The sequence below is a fragment of the Sceloporus occidentalis genome, unplaced genomic scaffold, assembly GCF_023333645.1.
Source record: "Sceloporus occidentalis isolate IW3139 unplaced genomic scaffold, rSceOcc1.0.p SCAF_10, whole genome shotgun sequence".
NCBI classification, from domain to species: domain Eukaryota; kingdom Metazoa; phylum Chordata; class Lepidosauria; order Squamata; family Phrynosomatidae; genus Sceloporus; species Sceloporus occidentalis.
The window spans coordinates 11956628-11977500 of NW_028316990.1; the positions used below are offsets into that span (position 1 = coordinate 11956628).

The following is a 20873-nucleotide window of genomic DNA, read 5'->3' on the forward strand; positions in this document are numbered from 1 at the left end:
TTCGGTCTATGTTTCACTTTAAAGTTCTGTAAAAAAACCCCTCAGAAACACAGATAAGCTATTTTTGTGTTACTTCTTTTAAATCAAATCACTTCAAAATCACTTAATGAAAGGTTCCCCATATGTTTGCTGCTGCACCATCTGGGCCGTTTTCAGGTCATTACAATCTGTTGTGTAAATAAGTGCCTTAATATGTAGCAAGCGGGCTCGGTTTTCTCTGAAATGTTAAAGTCATAGAGGCAAATAAAGCCTGATTCAAACTTTAAATCTCAAGAGTGAAAATGGCCCCATCCCATCCCCACTGGAGTTGCTTCACTACCACATGCTTTTGATTTGTAGGCCAATGTATGAATGGATTGCACAGGAAAATGTAATACTTGAGGCTATGTATAATAATATATAATTTCTCTTTGTGGTCATCTTGCATTGCTCATACATGTAATTATCTCAGGCAACATCAACACTCACAAATGTGTGATCTAGCTCTTTGAACAGAAGCCAGAATAGAACAAGAGCTGAGGAACCATGATCCTCCGGATGTTGTTGGTACAGCCAATATGTCCACTGATGAGGTGCTAGCTCCTGCAAGAGAACAATAAAATTACGTTATTGTTTCAGGATAAATGTTCCACTAAATTACCTGTTTTGGTGATACGGGTTGAGGTCTCCTTCCAAAATCTGAAATATTACAAAAACCAAAAGTTTTTTTCATGGGAGGCTGAAATAGTGAAACGGTTGCTATCTGATGGGTTAGTGAATTTTGTTTCATGCACAAAACTGTATAAAATACTATATAAAATTACCTTCAGGGTACACAGTATCTCTCATTTCCACATGAGGAAAGATTTAAAACTTCCTTTGTCATTTTTGAATGAAACAGAGGTTTCATTTGAGTAGCCCTCCATTAGAATTATAGAATCATAGAGTTGGAAGAGACCGCAAGGGCCATCCAGTCCAACCCCCTGCCATGCAGGAAATCCAAATCAAGGCATCCCTGACAGATGGCCATCCAGCCTCTGTTAAAAGACCTCCAAGGAAGGAGACTCCACTACACTCCGAGGAAGGAGTGTGTTCCACTGTTGGACAGCCCTTACTGTCAGGAAGTTCTTCCTAATGTTGAGGAGGAATCTCTTTTGCTGTAGCTTGGATGCATTGTTCCGGGTCCTAGTCTCTGGAGCAGCAGAAAACAAGCTTGCTCCCTCCTCAATATGACTTCCTTTCAAATATTTAAACAGGGCTATCATATCACCTCTTAACCTTCTCTTCTCCAGGCTAAACATATCCAGCTCCCTAAGTCGCTCATCATAGGGCATGGTTTCCAGACCCTTCACCATTTTAGTCACTCTCCTTTGGACATGTTCCAGTTTCTCCACATCCTTTTAAAATCGTGGTGCCCAGAACTGGACACAATATTCCAGGTGGGGCCTGACCAGAGCAGAATATAGTGGCACTATTACTTCCCTTGATCTAGACACTATACATTTATTGATGCAGCCTAAAATTGCACTGGCCTTTTTAGCAGCTGTGTCGCACTGTTGACTCATGTTCAACTTGTGGTCTACTTGGACTCCCAGATCCCTTTCACATGTAGTTTCATTCAGCCAGGTGTCCCCCATAATCCTATATCTGTGCATTTCATTTTTCCGTCCTAAGTGCAGTACCTTACATTTCTCCGTGTTGAATTTCATTTTGTTAGCTTTGGCCCAGCTTTCTAGTCTCTTCAGAATAGCAAAACATCTTTATGCAGATTATTTAGTTTACACAAACAGGATTATGTAATGGTTTCAGGTATACCTCAGTTAGCAAAGTAGATGCCTTCCTGGGCAATACTACTATAACATAAAATTTGGTATCAAAGATAGAAATATCAGGGAAGGAATAGGGATAGGTTCCTGAACCCCAGAGAGAAAAGCAGTTCAGTATGTATCAGCAAACTTTTAATTCAAAAAATAACCATATGCACACGTGAAACAAAACAACCCCATCAGGTAAGGCTTGCATAAATAAACAAAAAGATTTTGAACCTTGATTTTGCTATTTTATACAAGCGACACCATTGTAGTGTGCCACTGTTTTTAATGGGACTTGAATGTCCATGGATTTGGCATCCATAGAGGGTCCTGGAACCAATTTCCAGTGGATACCAAGGGCCCACTGTATTATACCTTTAAATGTGTTTGTTTAGTTTTTGGTACTATATTTGTTTCCTTCACCTGTGCAAGAAATTTTCTGTCGGTGCAATCCTGTATATAGTTGTACATGCCTTCATTTACCAAAGGAATTTAAGGGGATTTAATGGCAGTTCTAAATGTTGGCTTTCTATTAAGAAGTGGAAGCATTTAAATGTTTAATATAGAGATAATTCAAGGTTAAACAGCCTCAAATTACTCTCCTATTTGCTCACATTCGGATAACTTTTCAAGTGGTAAATAATACTCTTAAGCACTTAACTGTGCTTCACATCTTCAAAGACATTAATTAATAATAATTTCCATGAGTTGGAGACGAAATTGCCTCCTCTTCCCATTTTACAGATGAAGAAGTTTACACTGAGTGCTTGTCCTTTGCTTGTCAATGTTAAAGTTAGATCAGGATTTCCAGAAAATGGTTAAAGCTGCAGTTGTAACTAAGAGTGGGTTGCGTTGAACTAAGTAGCGTTTACTTTTACTTTTGAGTAATCATGCTTAGAATTGACTTACTGATCTTATTTTCTCAAGGAGGTTGAGATGTTTAATGCATATTGTTACTGCCGACCAAAAATATATATTTCAGAATATCTCCGTAAAGTTGGTGTATTTCCATGTTTAGAGACCCTTATTGGTAAATTTCATTCATTTTTCATTTTATTAATGAAATTCATTTTCCTATTTTGCAAAGCAGTTTACTCCAGATAATTTTAAAAATGCAGATATAAGAAACAGCATTTAAAAAGGTGTAATTGGTGGAGGAACAGTTGAACATGATATGTTTTCATATTCTAATTCTAATGGATGTTCTAATTCTAATTAATAAACAAGTTGTTTAATTGAAGGAAAGTCAAGTACTGGAAATGAAGAATGCCTTTTACATTCCCTTTTCTCTCTCGATGGGATGCCTCTTTGAGCGTCCAGTTAGGTAGAAATGATGATAATAATATAAAGTTGATGAATTATTGAGTTAGAAGTCCATCATCTCATATCAATTCTGGGTAACAGTTCTGTATTCTCTAGGATTAATTTACCTTCGAAGGTTGAAGTCTTATGCGTATTTGGAATCTCAGTTTTAGAAAGGTTGAGAGCATTCTATTAAGCTCAATGAATTAGATTTATTGAATTCCAGCTCTAACTTCAAAAGCTGGTGCATTGTTTCACACTTTCCATTTCTGCTTAAGAGAAAATAATTGCCATATGCACCTCCTTTCACATATTGAGACTTCGGGCTCCGAGAACTGAAACAGCATTCAGGCATCTGCACTTAGCTCTTGAAAATCTACATGTATAAAATGTTACTGTTACTTTATATGTGTTCATTTGCTTATTATGTATTGGTGGGGATTTCTAGGATGATGCCCCCTTGTGGCCCCGACATAATATAAATACAGATAAAATGAGAAGGACCTCTTCAAAGCACTTGGCGCATCGTCTTTAAGTGTATGGAAGCGTTTAGACAATCGGGAGAAATAATTAAATACGGTATCAGTAGTTTATTGTTGACCCACAAAAGTGATGCTTGTCTCATTTCACTGGAAGATTCAAATGCATTTCTGTATGCACACACTATTACAAGTCAAAAACCAACTTGACGGCAAACAATAACAACAACTTGATGAAAAAGTATTATGGTTGCTGCAAGCGACATTTAATTACACTTTTAAAATACTATCCAAATGAAGTAGTGATAAACAGTATGTGTGCAGATGTATATGGTTATGCCCAGAGGTGGGGAAAAGCCAGGTTTTGTTTTACTGCAGGCATGATGCTTATCCAGGGTTTATTTCTCTTTTCCATAGCTGAATATTATATCTGAAAAACTAGAGTATGACGTAAAACCATGGTTTGCATTGGAAGCCATGGTTTGCATTACCCATATGCTACGTACCATAATTGTCAAGCAAACTTTCTTACTTCTCTAACCTAATTCCCAATCAGCACTTTAAGTTGGTCATTGCATTAAACAAATATCTGCTCTGTTACTCACTTATTACTATTGTTATTATCATTTTATTCATTTTCAATAGAGTACTCAAAGTGGCCTGCAACTTATTAAAATCAATACAGGTTAGAAATGCTACCAAAAACATCAGTAAAAAGTATAAATGATAGACATTATTTTTTTAAAAAAATCATTTAAACAATCTGTAAAATTAAAGTCCGTTACAATTAATAAAAAAACCATATAAACTCAACAGAACAGTGAAGCCCACCATTAAAATCCCATCACAGTCAATTTCTAAAAGCCCGACAGAATAAGCGTGTTTTTTAAATGTGAAGTTGAAGACTTTCATAGTTTTTTGTGGGTTTTTCAGGCTATGTAGCTATGTTTTGGGTGTTCAGAGACTTCAGGGGCCACAGATGTTGGGGCCAGAATGTATTTCCCTTTCCCCCCTTCATTAGAATATAGACAAAATGCATTGGTGTTGATGATTTTTGTCTGAGAAGCTAAGGGTTGATTAAAACATATGTCCATGTGCTTTTTTCTACTGATGGCCCATTTCTGCCCAAGAAGAAGAAAAAAATACCCAAAGAGAGGAAAAAGCATATGCTTCCAATTTACATATTTACTAATTAAAAAAAGCTTCCTGGAAACATTAAGCAGACTATCTTGGGTAACCTTTAACATTGCAGCTAATGGATATCGCCTGGAAATTTTCATAGAAGGTCTTCTAAATAATGTAAATGATTATGAATATGTAACTAGTTAATATGCAGCTACGAAAGGATTATCATGTAGAGGTTAATGAACACGCTGCACTTCACGGTTTGCAGGGCTTTTGCTTTTTGTGCCTTTAGCTCACTTCATGCTTGGAAAGTCATGCATTGGGAATGGGAAGTTTCCTGTTGAGCTCTTTCTTCCTCTCACATCTAGAAAGGGGGCATTTGAACTGGAACTTTCTTAAATGATTTCATAAACATTTTTGTCATTCATTCTCCTCCTTCCCGCAGTATTATGGCCATTCCTTAATAATAATGTCACAATGGGAGGATTTCTGTAGCACATCCATGTTTCTTTCTTATTACAGTCCTTCAGGTAGGTGTCATAGTGTTATTCCGATATTGTAGAAGGGATTGCTGAAGAGGAATGGTTTTTCCCTCTTTGCTGTCTTCCTGACTTTTTGATTTTGACTAATTCATGATTCTCAGTAAGATGTGTGTACATATGTGCCCTCAAGTTGCCTGTCAATTTGTAGTGACACCATGAATTTCATAGGGTTTTCTTAGGAAAGGAATACTCAGAAGTGATTTTCCAGTTCTTTCTTCTGCAATAGCACCTGATATTCATTGACAGTTTCCCTTCTAATAAAAGCCAGGGCTGACCCTGCTTAGCTCCCAGGTCATTTGATGACTTTAGAGTATTAGTTCACATAATATTTGAACTTGGTAAACATTGGTTACTGCACCATAGATTATTTGGAAACCAGAATTACAACAGTGATTACTATTATTTGCCCAGTTTAGATAGTAAAGCGGAATATAATTTGCCATCAATCAGGTAAGGTCCACAAGCCTCATATCTGTTCATTTGATATCTGAACTAAGGCTCCATAGTGGTTCACAGCTGCGGTGACATTCGAACCACCAGCCTTTGGATTATAAGAGGGTCCTTATTCTCCTAGCAACATTGTTCCAGTGTGTTCCTCCAGCAGCTCTTATCTCCACTTGATTATTCCTGTTGGAGGTAATAGATTACTATCTCATTCTTCCAGGCTTTTATTATCAGTTAATCTGTATAAAGAACTTTGATTTAGAAGGGGCGGGAAGACTGTATACTTATGTATAAGTCAATAATTGATCTAAAAAAATCTGGCTCGATTTATTCACAGGTCAATGTAAGTACTGGGCTTTAACATTATATATAAAAAAGGAATCATCCTTGTACAAATTCAACTAATTTAGGTATAGTGTGCAACTAGTTGAAGAGAGCCTACATGATGTAGTTGTTTGAGCATTGGACTATGAATCTGGAGACCATGGTTCAAATCCCTGCTTGGCTGTGGAAACCTACTGAGCGACCTTAGGCAAATCATACCCTTTCATCCTTAGAGGAAGGCAAAGGCAAACTCCTTTTGAACAAATCTTGCTAAGAAAGCCTTGTGATAAGGAGTTCGCTTTAGGGTGGCCATGAGTCAGAAATGACGTCAAGGCACACAACAACAAACACTAATTGAAGTCCTAAGAGTTCTGCATATATTCCAAACTCTTCTGTTCCCAAAGCAAGGCTTGTTCAGAATGCAACACTTTTCAGAGTCTGCTCTGGAGGGTTTCCAAGTGTTCTGGGAAAGATTTTGAGATTTTGCACAAGAACAGCATTGGTTAAAATGGTGATAGGCAATGTGTGCCCCTCCATATATTAAACTAGTGGCTGGGGTTGATGGCCGCTGGATCTGGACAGCTATGTGCTCTTCATCCATTGGGGTAGAGGGAGCATTGAAATTCCTGGAGTTGTGGTTAAGTCCCTGTTCCTGTGCAAAAGCTTCACATTTAGGATTTTCTGTCTTTTGCTTTCAACTTAACATTGGGAAGTACTTACTAGGCCTCCTAAAAAGTGACCAGGTGCTGGCTCTGCGGGTTGAAGAAGTCCATTTCGTGGTCAAACATGCAGCTTTATTCAAGGAAAGAGACACCCCCCCCCCCCTGTGATGGCAGTACTGGGGATGTTTGGGATCCATTTCACAAGGTTAAATGTCAATATGGATGTAGGTACACATTCTGGCATGCTTTGCCCTCCCATCACTTGCTATTAAAGGAATATGCAGAGACATTATATACATTCTAGTTATTGCTCAAGGACTTTTCAGCATAGTTCATTACATGATAAAACGCTCACAGCCTGCTTCTTCCCTGAAAGCAGCATTAATTTTATGTAGATAATTTATTTTCCAGGTACTGTAGGCACACTGTTTTGTATCTGGAAAATACTGTTTTGAGCATTATGTGAGGTGGGTGTGTGAGTTACAGACATTCAATATGCAGCGACTGAAAGACAAGCATTTGACTTCTTCACGTTATCCACAGTGTTGCATGAGCTTAACTGCAATCTTTGCAGGCTGTGCGTTTTTCCGTTGTTTGTATTCATTTGCTGAATATCAGAAATGCTGTATACTTTTATCTGCAGTGGTGACCTTTCCCAAGGGAAATCTTTGGGGCTTTGTATTCCTTTTCAAGTGCTACAGCCCCTCCTATATTTAAAAAAAGGAATAGAGGAGTGTTTAGCACTGATACTTTCCCTTCCCATGGCAAGTCTCTTTTCTTCCATATCTTTATAGAGAAGGAGTCGGAAAGTTCTGCTTCCTAGACATTTTAGACTGCAACTACCACCATTTCTTACCCTTTACTCTGCTTTTTAAATGTGATGGGAGTTGCAGTCCAACACAACTGGTTGCCTAGTTGAAGTATAAAGACCAAAATGTAGAATAATTTCTTGTGGCCAGAATGTACTTTTCAGGATAAAGGTATTATTACGTTTTGGTAGCACAAATAGTTAGTGGCACATAGCAATATTAATAATGAGGGATGATGGTTTTTATTTTCTCAAGGGGACGAGGGACAGTAACAAAGGTCCAAAACACACTGCAGAAATAATCCAATTTGAGACCGCTTTAATTGTCCTGGCTCAATGCTAGGGAATTCTGGGAACTGTAGTTTTGTGAGACATTGCGAGAGAGCTCTGATGCCACAATAAACTACAATTTACCCTTCATATCCATTGTTTTTTTTATCCACAGATTCAATAATCCACGGCATGAAAATACAGGAATGCTAAAAAAGCAAAGTTTGATTTTGCTATTCTATATAAGGGATACCATTTTACTACACCATTGTATCTAATGGGACTTGAGCATCCATGGATTTTGGTATCCACAAAGGTCCTGGAACCAAACCTCAGCGGATGCCAAGGGCTCACTGTACTATTCCCAGGATTCCCTAGGACTGAACCAGGGCAGTTAAAGTGGTCTCAAACTGGATTATTTCTGTAGTGTATTTTGGACCATTGTGGCCTTTTAATATGCTTCAGTACAAATAATACTGCTTTTCCTGGAAGGCTAATTTTGCATTATTTTGCTTGTGTGTGCATTTTGTCTTCAAAACTATGATCAGGGTATACATTTTCTTAATTAATTACTTAATATTCTTACTTAATTCCTTAAAATTTGGTTGCACTAGAGTGAAACTGCAAATGAGATTAAAATTTAGGGATACATTATTACAAAGGGGGAAAGTATTTATGGGGTCCAAAACATACTGCAGAAATAATCCAATTTGAGACTGCTTTAAATGCCCTGACTCAATGCTAGGGAATTCTGGGAACTGCAGCTTTGTGAGACACTTAACCTCCTCTGTCAGAGAGCTCTGGTGCCACAATAAACTACAGTTCCCAGGATTCCCTAGCACTGAGCTAGGACAGTCAAAGCAGTGTAAAACTGGATTATTTTTGCAGCGTGTTTTGGACCTTGGATTCTCTTTTAAAAACATGCAACAGGATTACATTCCTCTCCTAAAATTTATATTTGCTTTATTCTGCAAAACATGTAATGTTAAAAACTGATATGTAGATTGTACAAAATACTGGTTTTATCTTGTATCAAGTGTCAGTTTATCCTTATGGAGGATACATGGTGTCAAAATATGAGTTAGGGGAAGGTGCCATTTATTCTGTGGTTATCAGTCTGGATTAGAGTGTTGTGATAAAGTGTGCTGCTTAAGAACGAACATTGCCTCGCCTTTATGCTGACAAATAAAAATGTATAGCAAGATCCTACCAAATCTGTAAAGCTGCTGCTCTAGTCTCTGAAACATTGACTTTGCAGCTGTGTGCTTAGCCTTGTTTTTTCATAAGTAGTTATCTGTTTTAATGACAGGTGGTCACTAACTGCCAAGAAGAAATTCATCACTGGTAAGTGAAAAATGTTTGATTGCATGCCTAAAATATCAATGAAAGCAGCCTGTGCTTGTTTTTTAGAAAAGTACTGTGCATATATTCTTTAGAAAATTAACCAAATTCAAATAATAATATACTTTGGTGCATAATTTCAACTCTGCCTTGGCTTATTAAATTGCACTCTCCACATTTCTTACACTTTTGCTTTAATTCACCACAGTAATCATACTTTAAGATCTGTATATGTCTTTTAAAAGGATCTTGCCCCCCCCCCTTTGCCACCCAAAATAAGGGGTAGAAAATAGTATAAACCTCTGTAAACCTTGGAGTTCAGTGGTTTATTTTCGTTACCGTTCCAAGAAAATAGCATAGTCAGTTGTAAAAGTACAGTATTGTTGAGTATCAAAACGGCTTTGGGTGATATCCAAAAATAACAATATAAGAGTTTAGATAATCAAGCCTATTATTTATAAAGGTTGCGAGTCTTTTCACTTGAAAGATAGATAATGGTTTTTCTTCAATTTATCTATTTGCAATGAAAATATACTATTTTAAATCTGTAGATAAGTCTGGGCCTTTAGAGGTAGTATTATTCCTTAAAATATTATATCTGGCCTTTCTTGTTGATTATTCAGTGTGTGTGTGTGTTTTTAGCTAATAAGAAACACCATAGATAGACATGTTTCCTATGAGTATCTTGATAGAAAAAGGTATATTTAATGGTTAACAATTTTTATGAGTTATTGAAAGATAACACTTGATCTTAACAGATACCAAATTATGCTGCATCCATGCTGCGTTTACTAGGAATTTACACAGAGAACAACAGGAGCCTTCTTGATTATTGTCTGCAGGGTTATTGCAAAATCGCAGCAACTGCCCCCTTTAATGGAGAGATTAAACTTTTGGTTATACACCATCAAGCATATAATATTTTAAATTTATTTTAAGAGGCTTTTTTCTTCATGCCCGAAAGACCTCTGAGAAAATAATTTATAGTTCATGTGTATCAAATGTTTGGTTTTGGGTATTTTTAGTTTAAATGCACATAAGCTGCAAGCCTTGGATAAGAAGAATGGAAAAGGGGTGAATCAAAGCCATCCTCATGCCTCATCATATTAAATTGTGACTGTGTGTTTGTTAAAAAAAATAGCAAGGGAATATGGTTTGCTAATGTTTAAAATGCAAAACCTGCTTTAATTTCCAATAAGATGGATATTATGGTGGTACTCATTGGTGCTCCTGAAGCCAAAATTTATCAGCCTTTGCATAATACAGTTCTGGTTGCTACGGATTTTGACTATTCAAACAAGTATAATATATATTGGGTTTGGCATAGAAGTTGACTACAGAGTGCAGTGAGTTCTATATTTCCTTCCAATGTAACAACAGTGACAGTGAAGCAAAATGGGGTGGGGCTCCTTCAAGAAAGATTTCACTCGTCATGAAATTTAAATCCTTCCCATTTCTTTACCCTTCATAGAAGGGATGTGACATGGTTTGGAAGGGGGCAAATCTCTCAGGGAGATAGAGAATGCCATCTTCATTGGTGAGTGAACAAGGGCAGTGATTCCTTGCTCTAGTTCAGCCATGTTTGATTAATCAGCTGGGGACACAATGTGAAAGTGTAGGTCCATTTAGGTGTTGGACTGGGATTCAGCAGGCTCCTGTATCCATCAATTGGTAGTATGTCAAGGAGGCCTTCCTATTTACAGTCAGAGGTAACAACTGGGATTCTTTTGGAAGCACCAGGGAGTCTCTGAGCAGATACAGAACCTTACCGCACAGGGGCTCCATGGAACAAAAGGAGAATGGAATGAAAGGGGCCGAGAATGAGTGGGAGATGCATTGTACTGCAACAGAAGTCCCTCACTTGTTCCCTTCCCTTCTGTTCCCAATCCGTCCCAGAGGACGCGATTTTTGAGAACTGTCCAGAACAGTTCTCAAAAATCACCTCCTCTGGGAAGGATTGGGAACAGAAGGGAAGGGAACGAGTAAGGGACTTCCGGTGTGCAGTAAAATGCGTCCCCCACTCGTTCCATTCCCTTCCTGACCCCCTTTGGACTGTTGTCGTCCTGTGCCTGGAGCCCTGTGCAGTAAGATCCGCAGCTAGGACTCCTCACCTTCTGCAAGGCCCAAGATTTCAAAGAGAAGGCAGGTTTGTAGGAGAACTAATTCTGACCCTTAGTGAGTTGAATTAGGCCCATCTTTCATAGTCACTTTGAAACTTTAGTTGTAATTAGAATCATAGAATTGGAAGAGACATCCAGTCCAACCCCCTGCCATGCAGGAAGTCACAATCAAAGCATCCCCGACAGATGGCCATCCAGCCTCTGTTTATAAACCTCCAAAGCAGGAGACTTCACCACTCTCCGAGGGAGTGTGTTGCACTGTCAAACAGCCCTTACTATCAGGAAGTTCCTCCTAATGCTGAGGTGGAATCTTTTTTCCTGGAGCTTGCATCCATTGCTCCGGGTCATATTCTCTGGAGCAGCAGCACACAAGCTTGCTCCATCCTCAATATGACATCCCTTAAATTTTTAAACAGGGCTATCATATCACCTCTTAACCTTCACTTCTCTAGGCTAAACATATCCAGCTCCCTAAGTCCCTCCTCATAGGGGATGGTTTCTCAATAATTCCATTTATTTATTTATTTTAAAAACCCAGTAACAATATGCATCTTTAATCCGAATCCAAAATTTCAGAGTTTATTGCACTGCAATCCTATATGCATGTGCTCAGACGTAAATTATGTTGAGTTCAGTGTGGCTTAGTTCCATTGGATATAGGATTGTTTCCTTATCAGTCTTGGTTACGAAAGTATGTCTGGAATTCTCATCTGTAGCTTTATAAAAAGTGTTTTCCATTTCAGGACAAATTGACAGTTATTAAATTGTTTACATTGTCCTCACCATTTTTTGCATAGGGATAGAGGCAATACCTTGAAACTTTCCCCACCAGGATCACTTTTTGCAGTGTATAGCTGTGGCAAGTTTCCCTGTACATTTAAATTCAAAACCTATTTTAGAAATCATTAGTAGTTATCTATCTCTTTTTTTAAAAAAATCAATGATATTTAGGATTGATACTAACCTGGTTTGAATTTGTTAACAGGAAGAAGGTGGAGGGTGACTATGAAGCTCTTCAGGAACGGCTTAGCACATTGCCAGATAAACTTTCTTATGACATTATGGTAGGTACAGTTTAGCTGAATGCAAATAGTAGAGAAAGTTAACTGTCAGTCATTGCAAATACTCCATTCACAAATAGGTTTGTGTCCAGTTTTCTGCTCCCTCTTTGCATGCTGCTTCTTTTTTTATTGATGACACTGGTGACGTGATATTTCTGTACTATGTTAACACTAACACATTTGCAAACATGATTAGAAGAGTGCTAACCATCTTTAGTGTTAACATTGGTGAAAATGTAGTTGTTATGGTCATCTCTGAAAAAGAAAATAAGGTCTAAGGACTTCAATAGCCCAAGAGGAATTCATTATCTTCTAGCTGTAGTTAGGTTTGAAACAACGCACCTGGATCATATCTATCTTAACTGTTGTAATTAAGGTGTTATAGTTAAACATTGGTTGATTGTCTAAAGGGTTAAATGTATGTTTTCTTTTTTACATCTAGTTTCTTCAAGGCTATAATAAATTATAACCTCCAGATTTTGACTAGTGTTCAACAACAAAATCAGACACATCTGGTAGAGCCTGTTTATTATATGGAAATCCATAATTAAATATGCAATACACAGTGATTTCAGTGAAGTGGAGAAATAGCAGGCAATCATAGTCACTAATTTTTAAGTCTTGAGCTTTTTATTCTTGGTTTTTGTATAAAAAGTTTTTGGGAGTATTGTACCTACATTCTTGTTGGCATCTGCATATTTTTTTACTGTTTTTGAATTTGAATTTATTATTGTAATTTCAGAATCTGTTTTCAGGGCAACAATGTTAGTAATAAAGCAGGACATACTCTGCCTCTAGGACTGTAACCAAAATGTTAGTAAGTGAAGATTAAATGAATTTCGTGACTTATACCTAGACGTATCATTTACATCTAATTCTAGTTGTGTGATGAGATGCAACTAAGAATAGACATCAAGCTTTGAAAAACAGATGGTGGAACTGTTCTACATATATCCAGACTTGGCAAGTTAACATGGCTAGCACCAAAAGTGACTGAAACTAAAGTCTGTTCCCCAGAATTCCATAGGCACTGAGTTATGGCAATTAAAGTGGCTTCAACCTGTATTATTTCTGCAATGCAGATGCAGCCTTGATGTCAAGCTGTAGATGTAATTTTCCTTTAATTTTGTTCTTGAATGTAAGAGTCAAACATATAAACATGTAATATCTGCTGGGTAAGATTACTAAAGCCCTTGTACATTGTTGACCTTTTTTATTTTGCATTTCAGGCCTTTTTTTGCAAAAAAAATTCTTGTGTGCAGAACCCACCAAAAATGAGGGAATGATGTAGTCGCTAGTACTGCCAAGTACATAGTTAGGGCTGTCCAACAGAACATATGTTATTAACCATATTGGGATGGTATGCAGAGATGATGAGCTTACTTAAATGTATATTACTTTGTATTGTGGTTAAGATGATGACTCTGACGATTGCAAGGTCAGCAGGTAGGCATTTTGAGACCTAGGCGCTGCATGACGGAGTGTGCTCCCGTCACTAGTCCCAGCTTCTACCAAACTAGCAGTTTGATAGCATGTAAAAGTGCAAGCAGATAAATAAGTACCACTTTGGTGGGAAGGTAACAGCGTTCAATGTACTTTGGTGTTTATAGTCCTGCTGGCCACATGACTACAGAGTCATCTTTGACAATGCTGGCTCCCTCGGCTTAGTAATGGAGATGAGGACCACCGCCTACAGTCAGACACGACTAGACAATCATGTCAAAGGGGAAAACCTTTACGTTTACCTTTTATTTTATTATCTTTCACCTTATTACAAGATGACAATTTATTATAATTTTGGATATAATCTTATGTTGTACCTTTTATTTTATTTTAATTACCTTGCTATATTATACTATGCTTTTGTTTTCCTTTGTTGTTGTTTGTGTGCTTTCAAGTCATAACTGACTTATGGTGACCCTAAGGTGAACCAATAATGGGGCTTGCTTGGCAAGTTTATTCATAGAGCATTTGGCAAGAGAGTGTAACTTGCCCAAGTGAGTTTACATGGCTGAATCAGGATTCGAACCTGGTGCCCTAGTTCAACACTCAAACCACTACACGATGCTGTCTCTCTCTTTATTTTTTTAGTTTTTAGTCTAATTTACCATATTTCATTGTATTTTACTTACTCTTCTCTTTTGTATTTTACAATATCTGATACTAATTGTTTTGATATGGTCAACTTGACTAATCAATAATTTTTTAGCTAAGATTCAACAGTGAAAAATCTCTCAACTGTTGACAGTTTGACATCACTTTCTCATCAAGGATAATAAAATTTGTAAATATTCTTTGCACCTCTTTCCTAGATTGATTTTGATAAATTTCCCCATAAACAGCATTTGGGGGACAGTTGATTTTGTTGGTTAAGTGTATAACTTGGATTGAAAATATAGTAAAAACATCTGAAAGCTCAGGAGTAATTAATACAATTATTAATTAATAACTATACCACATCTGCCTATGGGTATGGTGAATAGTGAGATTCTGTAAGCCACAGATGAGATACTTGCTCAGATAATTGTTTTAGCCTTATTATGTCTTATTTTCTTACCTTTGCTTTTTGCTCTGACAGGTACCTTTTGGTCCCCATGCTTTCATGCCGGGAAGATTGGTTCACTCAAATGAAATCACAGTACTTCTTGGGGACAACTGGTTTGCAAAATGTTCAGCAAAGCAGGCTAGTGATCTAGTTGAACACAGGAAAAAACGTAGGTATTTTTGTAAATATCAAATGATAGTCAAATAGCTCTGTACCATTTCTGGAAAATTACATGCCGGGTTAAAATCCCTTTGTGATTGAGGCATAATTCAACAAATGTTTACCTGAAACTGAAAAATAAGGAGTGCTTTATGTTAACATTTCCCAAATTAAAACTTGAAAACTTCCTTTTTTATAAATTACTTTCTTAATCGAAACTGTATGCTTTTATCAAAATCTTGTGGTGCTGTAAATGAATTCATGAAATGACAGTACTGATTGCATTAACATATGGTACTGTAATAATGTTCAATTGTAAATTGTAGTAGGCAGTCTTTGATACAAACATTGGCACCAATCAAAATTGACTGCTGGCATAAAATGTAGTATCATGAAATAGGAGGTTATATATTACCTGTTTTCTTTATGCTTTGTTTAATATGCTGCTTCTGTACTTATGAATGATTAGATGCATTCTGTATTTATCAATGATGGGAAGTATTTTATCCAATTAGATTGTTGTTATTTTTGTTATTTTAAACTTTTGCCAGCATCTTTGCTTTTACTGAACCTTGGGGCCTAAGCAGGCAGAATAGCACAGGCTATCCTGCCCCAGGGTTTTGTCCTGGGGTCAGTCTCTGCACCAGTGCAGCATCAGGTATAACTCTTTTGTGGATTCTGGATTTTGTTTTACTTCACTCCATTATGTGCGTCCTTCCAAATCATGTCTTAATCACTATCCCCTTTTAAAATTCACCAAGGTATCTGATAAGAAAGTATACTCAGCCCTCCACATTCTCTAGGCACTTGTAGCTCCTCCACCATGATTCTGTGGTCAACGTTTGCCACATGTTGACCGTAGAGTTACCCTGGAGGGCCTAGAGATTCCTAGAGAGGTGTTCCCTTAGGTTAAAAAAAGGCTTCTTATTTGCAGTTTTTCCACTTTCACAAGAGTCATGTGCTTCTAACCCCAGTGATAGTGGAGAGGCAACTGTAGTGGTTACATCTTTGCCAATTCTTGCTCCTTGCAGTAAACCAGTACTTATTAAATTTTGTCAAGCAGCTCCTGTCTACTTAGGCCTCTCTTCATTGATCAGTTTGGTCTTAATCATGATATACTGATCCTCCGGGTGAGGTAGGATACAAATAATAATAATAATAATGATAATAATAATAATAATAATTGTATTATTATCATTACTACTAATCTAAACTACATCAAAAAATAAACTAACTAGTATCTGGTCCTTTGTAATTTGTTCATGTTTGATTGACATTCAAATCTTTGAATGCCTAAGGGGTATCTGGTGCCTAGTGGTGGTAGTCATTTTTTCACTTATATCCTACCTTATCCAAAAGTCTGTCATTAGCTTTTATCTACAGTACTTCAACAGAACATTCATTTTCACAGTGCTTATACCCATGACTACCAAATGCTAGGGAGGCAAAGGAGATGAGGACAGGTGAACAGCTGGTGGACAGCATGGAAACATCTGGTTGGATGCTGTGTTGAGATTTTAGATTAAATTGACTTTTGGTTTGATCCAGCATGGCTATTTTATATGTCCTTAACTGTCTTAGCATATATATGCCCATTTTACAGATAAGAGAGAAGTTGTCATACACTGTTGTATGTGAAAGGAAACTCCTTTGAATAAAATTTGTGTAAATGTAATCAATGTAAAATGGTATCATCATGTGTCCAACGTGAATGGGAAAGAAGTAATCACAAAGTACTTCTTAAAAACAATATAGAACAGCTTCTAAATTAGGGCTTCTCCCTTGTCGCATTGCAACCATATAAAATCTGCCCAATATGCTAAAAAAGAATACATATGCTTTTGCATTTTGATAGAAAGGGGCACTTCAATGTAAGCCTGATCAGAACAGAACTATGCTGGCAAGTACCTTTTCCAAGCTGGAAACTGTACTTACAATTGATATTTTTTCCCCTTGGTATGTAATTATGATCTGTTAGGTATGCTTTTAATATTCCTCAAATATATAGTGAAGAGCCCCAACAAAAAACTTCATGAAAATCCAGATATAGTTATTTGGTGCCAAATCCTCCTACACAATTCCTTAAAAGCAAGAAAATAACTAGTCACATTAAAGGAAACTTCTTTACTGTGCCATAACACCCACATGTCAAATTAACAGCTCTTGCTGATGACTTAGTACCTCAAGATCGTGTTGCCCTCTGCCTCCAACGTATTAGCGTAAACATTGCTTTCATTACTTTTCCCCCCACTTGCTGAAGAAAGACCACATATTGCATCTTTAGCCAAAATCTGCATTAAGCATGTTTTTGCACCATACATTTGTGCCTTGATTAAGTGTGTGATGAGTTGTATTTTATGCGTTATACCATAATTGAAGACAGTTTTCCTCCTCAAAATACCAGTTATGTATCAGAATTATACAGTTCTGTAATGCTGTAAGAGGGTATTCACACTAGTATCTCAGACAAAGTAATTCCATAATTAGGGTTGCACTCATGCTTAGGGGTATGTCCAGTTGAACCAATGGGGCTTACTTCTGAATAAACATGTATAGGATTGCACTGTAGATTTCCTATGCCGATCATTCTCAATTTACAGTATTTGTCACTGGAATGTATCTGTTCAGAAGTAATTCAGTAGTCACAGAGTTATTCATATAGTGAAAGCATTTTAAAACTATTTCTCTGTTCGCATGAGCACATAGTTACAAATGTTCATGTTCTCATGCGGAAGGCACAGAGCTGGTCTAGAATAAGGCCAGGTTCTGTATCTAGAAAATAACTCCATAATGACTGACTGATCCAAATATTTGATCATTAATTCTAGTGACCAAATAGTTATATGCTGATTAGTTGCTGAGACTGTCATATTGTTGCTGTTGATTTGTGTTCATATATTTTACAGTTGAATGGAAGCTTTTCTTAATTATTAAGCATCATCCAATATGCATATTGTACCTTTACTTGTTGGGGGTAAGCTAAATGATAGATTAAACATACAGTTGGCCCTCCATATCCACAGATTCAAGCATCCATGGATTTAAAATATTTCAAAAAAGTATAAATCCTAAAAAGCAAACCCTGATTTTGCCATTTTATATAAGGGACACCATTTTACTATGACATTGTATTTAATAGGACTTGAGCATCCACAGATTTTAGTATCACGGTGGGTCCTGGAACTAAACCCCAGCAGATAATGAGGCTCCATTGTATATAGTGCAGCTGAAACACATACAGTGCAGTGCTAGCAAGTATTGCTGTTGTTGACTGCTCTCAAGTCAACCCCAACTCGTGGCAACCCTGTGGATGAGACATCTCCAAGACCCCTGTCCTCCACTGCTCTGCTTAGATCCTGCAAGTTCAGGCCCATGATCTCCCTGATTCAATCTATCCATCTGACATGTGGTCTTCCTCTCTTTCTGTTACCTTCTACCTCCCTAGAATTATTGTCTTTCCTAATGAGTCATGCCTTCTCATGACATGGCCAAAGTCAACTTCAGCATCATCTTTGCTTCCAGGGAGAGTTGATCTGGTCAAGGATCCATTTGTTTGTCTTTCTTGCTGTCCACGGTATCCTCAGTACTCTTCTCCAGCACCACATCTCAAATGAGTTTATTTTATTTTTGTCAGCTTTCTTTACTGTCCGGCTCTCGCACCCATACATGGTGGTGTGGAATACAATAAATTGAATGATTCTGAAGTCAGTTATCAGTTGTACACTTTTAAGATATTGTGTAGTTTCTTCATGGCTGCCCTTCCTAGTCTAATCTTATTATTTCTTGACTGCAGACTTATCAATGTTTGATCCAAGGTGCGGGAACTCTTAACTATTTTCATTTCGTCACCATCTAGGTTTTAAATCCTCCAAGGTCAATATGTTTGTTTTCTTTATTTTCAGCAATAAGCGAGCAAGTATACCCAGTCTTAATATGAACTGCAGATAACATATATCTGAGGTGGGACAAGGAAGATGTATACCTCTCCCAAAACTCCTCCCCCCCCCCCAAATCCACCTACCATGCATACAAAGGTGCAGGAGGAAGGCTCACTTAATTTGGAACTCAGTTGGCATCCATTTTGGTTTGCCTTTGTGTGACAGAGATGGTAGCACTTCTGAAGATGCTACTGACTGTTAAGAATAGAAGCCGAAGTAAGAATCTTGACCTCCCCCTTCAAATTCTCTAAAATCTGGAAGACATAACAAAGTATTTCATTAGCCATTTCTGTGTTCCAAGAAATATAGGCATCATTGTCCTGCCAATGCTGCAGTTTTTCTGCTGTGTATTGAATTTAATTCATTAATTAAACTAATTGATTTTTTTAGTCTTAAATTTTGTTCCTTGTCTGTGATACCAAATGACTTGTTTCCTTTGCTGGGTTATCCAAAGACATAGCAGAGCTGATAACAGTTCAGCGGAAAGCCATGTCACTGTTTCCTAAGATTATCGGAGGTGACAAAGTCGGACAACAATCCAAGCACAATCCTTCTTAAAAGACATTTAAGAGGCTTAAACTTCAGGATAGGAGGAGAAAGATTTCTAACTTCTCAGTCTTAAGAGCTTGTCTTTTCCTGGCTGCTTGACTTAACTTTTTTTTATTATACTATACATATGAAATTTTTGTTCCTTGTTGTATAGCAACCTGCAATAAAGTAGGGTAAATAGAACAAAATGGTCTTATAGTTTCTTTTGTTATAAAAGCATTTACCAAACCTGACAGTATCAGAAAGAGCAAAATAGATGGAGGGAAACCAGTGGTGGGGTCTCCTACATATTTATTTAAAGGATAAATGAAGCTACTGGAACCCTGTATCTTGGATTGCTGTCAGAGCATGAGAAGAGCTTTTTAAAAACAATTTGCACTGCCTTAACCCTCACCCTGTTTATGAAGCTGCTAGTCGCTGCTTGGAGGAAACATACCGTTGTGTGTATAGTGCTCATATGAAGTCAGTTGATCCATGGCACAAATGGCAGCTGGGGAAGGGGCACCATTGAGCAAACTATTTGAAGGAAAAACTTAATACTCCCCATCATCCCCATGTCAAATCACACAGAGTTCTACAATTTCAACCTGAAACAGGACATCTGTGATTTAATAAAATCTGATTAGTTGCCGAGACTGCTAATCATGGTTTACTCACCAGCTCATCTATGTGAATCCTGACTGGAGAGCGGCTCTGTACATTACACGGAACCAGACCAAACGTTTTGGACACACTGTTTCAGACATAACAACTTAAAGGGGAAGTCAAGTTTGTTTGTTTATTTGTTTATAATACATCACCTCATACTTTAGCCTTTCTCAGTCTATGATATTTGAATATGTCTGGGAGAAAATGATCAAAAACATTATTCTTCCAATACTTTATGAAATGGTAAACTCCAAACACTTACAGTACATATCCAGTCCTGTTCAATTTATAATAATTCTAATACTGGACAGATTTGTACATTCATAAATGCAGTTTAAAATAGTTGGAGTTGTGAATCTGTGAAATATGAAATTCCCACTGTCTGGATTTCTGGTATTATATTATAGGTTTATGAAGCAATTATGGACCGGAATGGGTCATGGATACAGAGATCCCATGATGATGCTGTATTATAATTTCTTTGGTCACAAACTAGATCATTCTGAAGAACGTTCTGGGAATTGAAACCTTTTAAAGAAGTAAAATATTGGACAAGGCAGCTAGTGCTTACTGACCCATAAGATCTGCAATTCTGTAAAATTTTAATTTTGTAAAAAATATCCCAGTTTATCAAGATAAATAGAATCAACAGGTGTAAGGTTTTACAGAACTGTAAAAGAAAGGAGGCTGTCCTACAGGTAATTAGGATTTATATTCGGTGGGAAAGAATAATGAGTAGAGTTCTATTAATATATTATTAGCTTAA

At 37.2% G+C, this 20873-nt stretch overlaps 1 protein-coding gene across 2 annotated transcripts in view; it reads left to right on the forward strand.

Annotated features, from left to right (window-relative positions):
- URI1 (URI1 prefoldin like chaperone) overlaps positions 1-20873 on the forward strand; it is a 46601-nt gene that overhangs the window by 7915 nt on the left and 17813 nt on the right. Inside the window, exons 2-4 of one of the 2 annotated variants that reach the window (XM_089540038.1) lie at positions 9056-9090; positions 12193-12271; positions 14847-14982. In XM_089540038.1, coding sequence (XP_089396164.1) covers positions 9056-9090; positions 12193-12271; positions 14847-14982 — 250 coding nt within the window. The remainder of the gene's footprint in view (positions 1-9055; positions 9091-12192; positions 12272-14846; positions 14983-20873) is intronic. The other variant, XM_089540039.1, reaches the window with a different exon arrangement.